Source organism: Phycodurus eques, chromosome 9, assembly GCF_024500275.1.
Source record: "Phycodurus eques isolate BA_2022a chromosome 9, UOR_Pequ_1.1, whole genome shotgun sequence".
NCBI lineage: Eukaryota > Metazoa > Chordata > Actinopteri > Syngnathiformes > Syngnathidae > Phycodurus > Phycodurus eques.
The window spans coordinates 19363878-19375054 of NC_084533.1; the positions used below are offsets into that span (position 1 = coordinate 19363878).

General features: G+C 41.5%; 1 protein-coding gene and 1 long non-coding RNA gene across 2 annotated transcripts in view; both read right to left on the reverse strand.

Moving 5' to 3' along the window:
* Positions 1-7248, reverse strand: part of stag2b (STAG2 cohesin complex component b) — a 33420-nt gene extending 26172 nt beyond the window's left edge. The window contains exons 1-5 of the mRNA XM_061685207.1: positions 7062-7248; positions 6857-6953; positions 4610-4686; positions 4261-4465; positions 2336-2487 (exon numbers count right to left, since the gene is read on the reverse strand). Coding sequence (XP_061541191.1) covers positions 2336-2487; positions 4261-4465; positions 4610-4686; positions 6857-6953; positions 7062-7226 — 696 coding nt within the window. The 5' untranslated portion in view covers positions 7227-7248. The remainder of the gene's footprint in view (positions 1-2335; positions 2488-4260; positions 4466-4609; positions 4687-6856; positions 6954-7061) is intronic.
* Positions 7249-8980: 1732 nt separating this feature from the next.
* LOC133407387 (uncharacterized) lies at positions 8981-11122 on the reverse strand. Its single transcript, XR_009769161.1, has 3 exons — positions 10944-11122; positions 9151-9279; positions 8981-9066 (listed from the first exon to the last, which is right to left on the reverse strand). It is a non-coding gene; the product is annotated as an uncharacterized LOC133407387 (long non-coding RNA).
* Between the last annotated feature and the right edge of the window lie 55 nt (positions 11123-11177).

Here is an 11177-nt window from a genome sequence, read left to right on the forward strand (position 1 = left end):
CTGAAAAAAACAAAGCGTCAGTATTTGAGAGTACTGCAGCAGAAGGTTCACAATATGCATGATGGATTTCCTTTTTATGAATCATGTTTGCGTTGAGCTGACGTGACTTGCCAAAAAGCACCAGTTGTCTCAACTGTCCAAAGGACATTCTCCAAGAAGCTTTGTGGAATGACACTTCATTCCCGTCAGTTATTTCAGTGACCATTACGGGTTTGTCTTCATTTATCAAAACAGCACAATCAATATTGCCTGTGTGTGTAGTTAGCAGCCAAATATGCCACTAGACTGTTGTAAGGCTGCAAAGTGAAAATGCAGATGGTGGGCAGGTGAGACCTGCTGGTATATAACCCGGTATATAACCCAGGTAACAGAAGATGCTAGCTGAAAAACAGTAGGTACTAACATCATGCAATCACTTCAATCACCAACAATTGTTACATCCTCAAAAGAGGAAGGCACATATTTTCTACCCAGATAAAGTCAATCACACTGCTTAACTGTTATGCATGGCAGCCGAAACACACACCTGAAATGACAACGCCAAACAGTATATATTTACTGTCACATCCTTCCTACTTAAATCTAGACTGTACACCAATCTAATCGGTCTGATCGGTATCAGACCGATATTTAGCATTTTATGCTGATCGGCTTTAATGTCAGAATTCGCCGATCTGATCAATGACGCCATTGATCGGCTCCGCAAAAGACAATTACTCCACGTCGCCGTCGTGTACAGTATATTCAAATGCAAAAGCTAGTTTATTTTTAGGCTTGTCGCATATCTTTTGATGTAGTCCTGTAAATATCTGAACACCAATAAAGTTATTTAAAAAAACATGTCAGCAGTGTGAGACAGACAACACATCTGAGATAGACAACACGTAATGCCCGGATCAGACTACAAGACAAATTTTGTCTTTCACGATTACACTATGTCTGACTACTGCAATAAAATATTGTACTCCCATACCACCGCATCTCTTTTTACGATCACTGGGCTTCATCGTGTCAACTCAAACGCGACCGGATACACTCGTTACCATGGCGATGACAACAATAATGGATTGCGCCCTGTGTTTATAAGAACAAAATGGGGAAAAACGTGTTGGTGGTAACCAGTGCTCGGGAGAGTACGTTCGTTTAAGGATTGCTTGAGGTATGTTCACGTACTTTAAATACGGTATCGCTCGCAAGCAGGCAACAAAACGTTATGTAGCCTAGCAAGCTAGTGCTAGCACTAACGGTTGTAAGCGAACATGCAGGTTTTCTGTCAAACCATGCTCTAAAGTTTTGGTGTGTGTGTGAAGTAATTTAATTACAATAATTTAATTAGAGTAAATTAGCACCCATTATTTATGTCATGTTGTAATGTTGATTTGACCTGACTGATTAGAATACATGATCTGACTAGAGCAGTGATTTCCAACCTTTATGGAGCCAAGGCACATATTTTACAATTGAAAAATCTCACGGCACACCCACAAACAAAAATGTCACAAAAGGTGGATACATTAATTACTGTATGTACTTTCTGCCATCTAATAGAAGACCATTTGTTCTGTCTGTCACTATGCCTCACTGGCATGAACAAATATACATTATTTAAAATCTCACGGCATACCAACAAACAAAAATGTCACAAAAAGTGGATACATTAATTGCTGTATGTACTTCCTGCCATCTAATAGAAGACCATTAATTTGTTCCGTCTGTCACTATGCCTCACTGGCATAAATAGACAAACAAAGATACATTATTCATTGTAAATATAATTTTTGGGGCAATTAAATACACAAGTATATACAGTAAATGAACAACTCATTTAAATAGACACATTGCTCCATCTTGTGATCGGATCGGTCATCGTTTTTTTAAACTCGCTCGGTAATCGGCCCCAAAAATCCTGATCATGTAAAGCCTACTTAAATGCTTGTCACTAATTTAAGGGGAAAAACGTAATGCTAACCCAGCCAGCATTTGTGATGAGGAGAAAGTTGCTACAATAGCACAATGTGACAAAAAAAGAGCAGATTTTTTTCCAAACCCAGAAGACACATTGATCTCTGCAGTTTCCATAAAATAACACACGAGGGAACTACAGCAGAGAACTGACACATCCAACCAATTGGTAAACAATAACAAGGGGATGAATAATACTATCACAATTTGGTACAATTGAAATTGCATCCATCAAATGACATGTTGCTGCTCAGCAGTCTAGAGTGAAAATGTTGTGGCATTTGACATATTCACCCATATTTTATGACAATTGAAAATCAGCTTCAGTTTTAATCGTCCAAAACTGTATTTTTATTAATTAAAGTGACCATACCTCTTTTCGTTTCTGCAAGAGAAGCTCCAGCCTATCGTTGGCCCTTTTAGCCACCATTTTATTCCTCTCTGCCTCGTATTGCCGCTGGGTATTGTCCATGTTAATGCTCAAGTTTAGAGCTACATTCACCAGGGCTGTCATCAGCTTCATTGCTGTTAAAAAGACACACAGTACCAATTAGGTTTTAATCACCATTTAGGAATCAAATGCTTCCTAATTTGATTTGTTCTACAATGTCAATCCAACACCCAACAAATTCAAAAACAAAATAGCATTCTAAAAAAATGAGGTAACCATTCACAAAGAGTAGACTGTAGTCAGGTTTATATGCATTTTTTTTTTTTGTCATTCCAACTGAAATCATTCCGATTGAAGATCTCTGGCCAACTGTTTACAAGTGATGTGATCTATTCCGATCTGGTGTTTATATGTGCCACTACATTTAATCAGATGAGCCATTTTACATACGTGTGACGTGAAGATCTATGTAAACATCACACGATTATCAAGGAGGAGGATGTCATCTATTTAGCACAGTAGTTACAAATGTTTTTGTTTTTGTTTTTTACATTTATTTACGCAATAGCTTGATATTAAAGCATTCCTACTGGAAGCACTGAAGAGGAGAAGGCATAAAGACGTGGGCCTTTTTGTTGGTGCTTTGCGATGTTTGCCCGTTCTGCCCATGCCCTCTCCGCAGAACAGAAAGATGACGGTCCGCAACAAAGACTGGTGAGAACGAGTTGTACTTCTGGAATTTTCCCAATGACACACTCTTCATTCAAAAAGTTGTGCGGAATTAACAATTTTGTTGTTGTGCTGCTTTGTCCTATAGTACCTAGTCTTCAGAGTTTTTTTTAGGGGTTCCGAGTTTGTTCAACATTTCAGTCTATCCGGCTTCACTGAATTTTTCGTGGAATTTTTTTTAAATAGCTTGATATTCCTTATTTTCCTACGTAAGCGTGCAATAATGTTTAGTTATGTAAGAGTTTGTATCAAAAACAAGCTCTCTGTCGTATGTGCTCCATTTGAAAGCCGCTACATTTAAGTGGGTAAACGACAATGTAACTGCTCATTTACATCAAGACCCAGCATGCGCTGACAGAACGCAACCTCACAACATTCCGATTCCCCATTTACATGACAAAAAATTACTTTTGATCGGTTTAGGGAAAGGAATATTCTAACCCTGTGAAACCGAATTAAATTATTTTTGTCTACGGCCTGCTTATTCTTATTGTGGTGTTTATATGCAGCATGTTTATTCAGTTTGAGCTTCTAACTCAGTTCTAATCAGAATATTGGACTCCATTTCAACCAGGCTAATATAGAAGCTAACATCTCGTAGCACAAGGGGAAAAAAATTATCAATCCATCCATATTCTACGCCGCTTATCCTCAACTAGGATTGCGGGTATGCTGGAGCCTATCCCAGCTAACTGCAGGGGAGGGGCTGGGTACACCCTGAGGTGGTTGCCAGCCAATCACAGGACACATATAGACAAACAATCATTTACACTCACATTCTCACCTACGGACAATTTAGAGTCTTCAATTAACCTACCATGCATATTTTTGGAAACCGGAGTACCCGGAGAAAACCCACACAGGCGCAGGGAGAACATTCAAACTCCACACAGGGTAGGCCGCATTTGAACCCAGGTGGAAAAACATTTATTATTAAGAAAATGTTTTCAAGAAAATACAACCTGAAAATGTGCATGCATTCGTGTGCGTCACAATAATTGCCAACACCGACCGGTACGTGTGCGAGCAATACAACACAAATTTATATGAGGGAGCTTTTCACAGATCAAGTAATACCCTTCACGGGCAGGCTCAGTGCAATTTAAATTTGTTGTCCCACAAGTCAGTGTTGTGAAATTGTAGCTCCAGCGCTTCTATTCAAACACTAATAATCTTACCTGCCAGTGTAGAGGTGTGTCTGAAGGCTCTGACTTGAGAGTCTGATAGTCCGGTAAGAAGGGAGATAACTGTGTCCATCATATATTCATCATAGATGATACTGTATTGACACTGTCGCACTAGGACCGAAATAAATTCACAAAAACTTGACTTGAACTTTTTCCATAGGGGCCCTGCTATAGTAAGAGGGTAGTCTCCACTGTCCTACAGAGACCACAGAGAACAAGAGAAGTTATTACCAAGTAGTTCTAAATTACTAAAATAGTAAGTGCAGAAAGCAGTAATTCTAAGCAAATATGAAACATTTACAAAATCTACATCACACAGGAAAGAATGAAATTAAATTACCTCATCAAATTCCTCTGTCATTCGTCTAATAATTTCTGAGTTCTGCATGTTGCGGAACATCTCTCCAGTAACAACACCTGATCGATGGAAAAAAAAAACGTTTTGTTATCCAAAGCGATATTCAAATGGTATACGTGGCAGTTGAGGATGAGAAAAAACTGATGCGGTCTGATGTACATAGGGTTCATGTTTGCTATTTCATAAGAGGATGAAGGCACAGTTAAGAGTGCAGTTACTTTAGCTGTTTTTAACACCCCCCCATGAATGCCTCAAGACTATAGAAGAAGAAACCATTTTTGGGCCATGATGTAATCACAGCTACTCTTAAAATGCACACAAAACGGGAACATGTTCCAAATAAAACCGTGGCCTGCATTCTGCACACAAAATCTGTAACGGCATTCAATATATCTAAGTTAGATACAAGAAGTGACACTAATTAATAAGAAAGATTGAACCAATTAAGTATATTTGTTTCAATAAGAGTCATAATGCACAGATTTATTTTTTTTAAATACTGTATTTTCACAACCATAAGGCGCACTTAAAAGTCTTAAATTTTCTCCAAAATGGACGGGGCCCCCGCCTTATAATGCCGCGCCTTGTGTGTGCACCGAGTTCCAAAATCTGTAAAGGTTGTTGTGTGACTTTAATGACCGCTCCGCTTGACTGACTGGGAGCATTTCCTGCCGACACGCTGCTTATCTCGAGGAAGGCGGACGTGACTGAGGACAGCATGCGGACGTAAAGGGGGAAGGGTGCGCGTGACAGAGGACGCTAAAGACACGCCCCCAGTAGGTATATAGCTCCGGTCTGTGCATCAGTTTGGCCAAGGACCCCCGAAAATGGCACCTACGAAGAGACACGCTTACGAAGCACAGATTAAACTGCAAGCTGTCAGTTATGTGGAGGAACATGTGAATCGAACACCCGCGAGAGAATTCAAGATCAACAAATCCATGGTTCGCAAGTGGAGGAAGCAGGAAAACGAGCTTTGCCAAGTCAAGAAGACGAAGTTGAGTTTCCGTGGAAACAAGGCGAGGTGGCCTGAGTTGGAAGACCAACTCGAGCAATGGATTAATGAGCAAAGAACAGCCGGGAGAAGCGTCTCTGCAGTCACCATTCGACTAAAGGCAATAACGCTTGCAGAAGAAATGAAAATCTTAACATTTTCAAGGAGTTCTGTCTTGGTGCTTTTGTTTTATGAAACAGCGCCATATATCCATCCGGCAAGGACTACCATGGCGCAGCAACTTCCAGCGGATTACAAGGAAAAGATGGCCATTTTACTGCAGTAAAAAGATTGTCGTCAAACACATCCAGCACAACCACATCACCAACATGGACGAGGTGCCACTCACTTTCACTCACTTTCGACATCCCGGTGAACCACACTGTAGAGAAGGGGACCACCACGGTAACGATACGCACAACGGGGCACGAGAAATCGGCTTTTACTGTTGTGGTTGGTTACCATGGTAATGGACAGAAACTGCCACCTATGGTGATTTTTAAGAGGAAGACGATGCCTAAAGAATTTTTTTCAGCCTAAGTCATCGTTAAGGCCAATCAAAAGGGCTGGATGGACGAGGAGAAAATGAGAGAGTGGCTTCGTGAGGTGTACGTAAAGACACCGGATGGTTTTTTTCCACGCGTCACCGTCCCTGTTGATCTGTGACTCCATGCACGCCCATCTCACAGCCGCTGCAAAAAAACAAGTGCCACTAAGACTGGGAGGCAAGGCCGGGCGAGTTACGCCACCATATGTGAATGGATTGGGGATGCTTGGGCTAAGGTATCTGCTCTAACTGTTGTCCGAGCTATCGCGAAATCTGGCATCATTACTGAACAGCCCCCCGGCAACGAGACTGACTCTGACAATTACGAGAGGGAACCCGGCGTGTTTGTTGGAGAACTTGCCCAGCTGTTCATTTCAGATACAGAAGATGAGGACTTTGATGGATTTGTTGATGAGGATTAATCTATAAATAGCGTGAGTTCATTGTTAAATACTACAATAAAGTACAACCGAACTCAGTTTTGCTCCCACTGCCTTTTTAAAAACATTGTTTTAGCGTGCCTGCATGCTACCGTATGTTTTAAGCTAGCGTATGTTTTACCATGCCTGCGCCCAATAATACGGTGCGCCTTATGTATGTGTTAAATACAGAAAAGGGCCCCGTAACTGTGACTGCGCCTTTTAATGCGGTGCGCCCTGTGGTCCTGAAAATACGGTAATAAACATACCTTTACACCCTGAGCACTGGATGAAGAAGTTGATGAGATCAAGTAGCGCAACATCTCTGTCGTGTTTGTAAGACTCAATCCAGTCATCAACGACCGACTTTAGAGGACAATAAACATTTGTAAAATGAGGATAAGCGCAGTCACTTTAGTTTTTTTTTTTTTTTTTTATATTCAACATTAGTGTTTGCGATTTTGCATATTCTACCTGCATTGCACTCCGGCCCAGCTTAACCACCTCAAAAAGCATCATATTTTCCATGCCATTCTCCTGGTGGTGCCCATTTAGCCGACCTGTCCCTTTTGCCCCCTTGCTTTTTTCTCCTGCTGCTTTCTTCCCCTTCTTTCCACCCTGAAAGAAAACCAATGACATTAGGGAAACAAGAAACACACTGTCTTACAATTCTCTCTCTCCACCAATGTGATCCTTATGTCAAGCACCAAGACTGTACAGTATTTATTAAAGTAGCAGTATTCGGGTTGTGTTGATTTCACAGCTCTATCTATTGTTGACATGCAAATCCAATTAGGTTTACTTTTCTATGAATTGATGCAACAATTTTACAGTTTTGTGTTTATCACAGCCAGGGTCACCTTGAAATGATACAACAAAACCCTTCTCTTACAGCACTGTTTATCCAGTGTCTTTGTGTCTACGGCTGGATTTACACTGCAGGACCAAATGCCCAATTCCGATTTAATACCTGTATCATATTTATTTACTACTTCCATGTACATTTCAAGTAGCACATACTTTACGTGTATCTTATATCACTGTGTTTACATTGACCAAACAAGTAACAAACCACAGATGCCCAAAATCCACATTAACATATCCACAAGTGTCAACACCAGTAAGTGACAACTAAGCAGCACATAACGACAACAACAAAAGAAATAAATCCTCAAATATTGTTTTAGTTGACCTCGGCCTGGCCATCTGGACAAGGCCTGATGCCTATCTGAATATGTCAGATTGAGCTTTTTTTCCTCTTTAAGGTGCTAAGAGCCAAATTGTGCCACCTGGCAGGAAAAAGAACAACTGTCACTTGAACTGTCACTTGAACCTCATAGTGTAAATTCAGCCTAAATGATGCCTCATTACGTTATATCCAGTCGCAACGTAGGATAAATGATGTGTTGCAAAGATGTAGTAGCCATATAGTGCTCTTGCTCACTAAATATTATGGCATTGTGACCTGTTACATGCTTGGGAGTCAGCCAGGTAAGGGGCCTATCTCACTTTGGGAGACGTTGCAAAGACTGCCGAGGCTTATGAAATATTGCTTGCGCTCTCACCAGGAAGACGTCTGACAGACGTCTCCAGACAACGTGACAACCAATACACCCAGAAGTCGCTGATATAGGACTATGTAGAGTATATATAGTCTTTAAATAAATATAAAACATATTTGTGTGTGTGTGTGTGTGTGTGTGTGTGTGTGTGTGTGTGTGTGTGCGCACGCGCGCTGTGCGTGCTCCGCGCTCAGCCGGCAGAGCACAGCTGGACAGTCCTCTAATAACAAAAGTATTAGGCTGGTCGATTTTATATTTTCAGAGGTTGAAGTGGCCATAAGTCGAGATATCCACATAAATATTGGTGACTGAGGACTGATTCCAGTTTGGTGACAATAAGCTACGTTAAAGTTTTTCTCTATAGTGAGCATATAGAGGAGTCGCCAAAAGGTCTCCAATGAAATCGAACATGTTCGATTTAACCGCAACTCTCTGGCAACCTGGCTAGTCTCCAGGGGACTCCAGGAGATGTCACTGAGACTCGAGTCACCATCAGGTTGACAACGAGTCTTCAGGCCAGTGAGAATAGGGGTCTAAGAGCACATTTGGTTCATTTGAATTCAAAGGTCTCCTTTGTAGTTTTCTACATTTCTCATATGCACTGATATTTAAGCAGCACCCGCAAAACTAAAACAGGAAATGTTTAGTCTGATTGGCTCCTCTGATCCGCCTTTATGCAGGCCTTCAATCAAAATACATTGAACAATAATATAGCTACATGGTGGCACAATTTTGGTATCTATAATTATATACGTCTACTTTGTCATCTAAATTACAGAGGAACAATAATGAGTTAATTCCAATTGCGATGAAAGCAAATACTTCTTTACACACCTTTCCTTTAGGTTGAATTTGAACTCCTTCCATCTGGATCTTCAGAAAAGTCTGTGTCTGAAGAGAATTGTGTGTCTGTATCCCTAGTGACAGGAAAATAGGTGTTAAAAAACATTTGGGTACAACTAAAGCAAACAAAGAGTACCAAAATCACAAGTTGCACTTACTGAGCATAGGGGAAGTCTGCTGGTATTTCTGGTGCTGCTATCATTTCTCTAACATCTTCTGGATAACTTCCAATTTATGACTGGCTTGTAATTCTTAGAAAATACAAGACACGGTCACTTGCATGAAACCTAAATTGAGATTTCAAATTAGAACCAGTGGGGGGGAAATATGAAAACAGATTTTTCTTGCTTCACATGGTAACAGTGGGCGGTACGGATGCTCTTGTGGCACTCAGCACTCAAAGCATTGGTTCCCTCTTCCTCGTGCCCCTTGCTTTACAATCATTGGAGTGTCTTCCTCACTTGCCAAATATGGACGCGCTCTGTCCGCCCCGCACATACCTCGACCAATCAAAACGCGTTACCAACATCAACAAGATACTGCAGGCCACAACTATTGCTGTACTGTACCTACTGTATGGAAAAGTGTTAACATACATGCAAGGATATAGGGAAAGTAACTTTTGAAAGGCAATCATCTACTTGTCTATTGCATCTTAAAATCATATAATTACACATATTTACCGGTTCACGTTCCCCTCCGAGTGCATCCTACAACCTATAATGATGATCAGTCATCATAGAAGAAGCGCCGATTAAAAAAAACAAAGGCATAATACAGGAGGTGGTTTGTCGTTGTTCATAAGAATATTTGCCACGATGTTGGATGATAATGCGGGTAAACCATCTACGACGATATAAAACAGGTGATCTGTGTGCACTGAGACATGGTATTTATTGTTAAAACGCTTACATTTAGCAGATGAACACAGAGTTAGTGTACCCATTCCGCCTAAATATTACATGATGACAAGATGACGAGATTCAATGGGTGTTGACTGAAAAAGTGGCGCCAAATCGCTGAGTGAATCTCGTAAACTTGCTCGCATGAATCTAGGGGCAAGGGTCTTGGAATTTGAAATTTCTTGAAATACTTCAGAGCTCGGAAGTCAACACAGCAGCACACACGCGCCCGCGTTCCCTGCACCAGAGCCGACGTGACTCCGCTCTTCGTCGGCTCCTGTCAAAATTGACACCGGTGCGCGGCGGCTGAGGCTAGCGCCGCTAGCAACCGTAGATTAGGAGTGAAAATCCACTACCGAGTGCACTGCACCTAAGAGGCAAAGTGTCATTTGAATTTCCACACAAGGTGTTTCGGGAACGGGTCGTCGGTGGTCATCGCTATCGTAGGCCGATGACAATAACACAACAACGCAAGCTCGATGGTGCAATCCCGTGCTAAAATGAGCTAGAAGAGACTAGCGTTAAGACGCAGACGCACCCAATGGCCGTGTTTCACTGTGAAGTAGTCTTATCACAGGCTCAGCCTTAATACTATCAATAATAATCAAGATGCGTTTCACGATCACGATAAACTCCCATTGGTTAGCCATGCTAACAGTACTTGCTAACGTTACCCCCCCAAAAAACATCACGTCCTTGCTGGTCCTCCATCTTGCCTCAGGAGTTTCAGTACCGTATTGCATAAGCAACAAACACTGTTTACAATTATTGTGAAGTGTAAGTAAGTCCACCGAAATAAGTAATAAGTACACAATTCGTTTAGCTTCGACCAATATATTTTGCGTCATTGTGGTAAGAATCTAGTATGTTAGCTTGCTACCAACCAGAGTAAGGCTAGCCTCTCTCGCAGCGGAGCTAACGAGGCGACTTGGCTGAGGCAGCAGACATCCGCGCTACTCTTGGCTCAACTAGCCTGGCTAGCAAGCGGCTAGCAAAATACAAATCAACTAAGTTCCACATAGCTTTCCGCCATTTTACAGCTAACTTACCTGGATGAGAAATAATAGTCCCGGCAGATTCTTAACTTTAATTACTTAGACAAGCCTCAGGCCGAATCTCACTCGAATTCTGTAAAAACAGTTTAAAAGTCGCGGTCAGAGGCGGTTTCGGACGTTCGCTCGCCCGCTTGCTCCGTAGTTCAATTTGTTTTTTCGACGACCTGGGAGGAGGAAATTCTAGTACAGAGCTACCACCTAGTGGCCAAAAGACAGAAGCTTGATGAT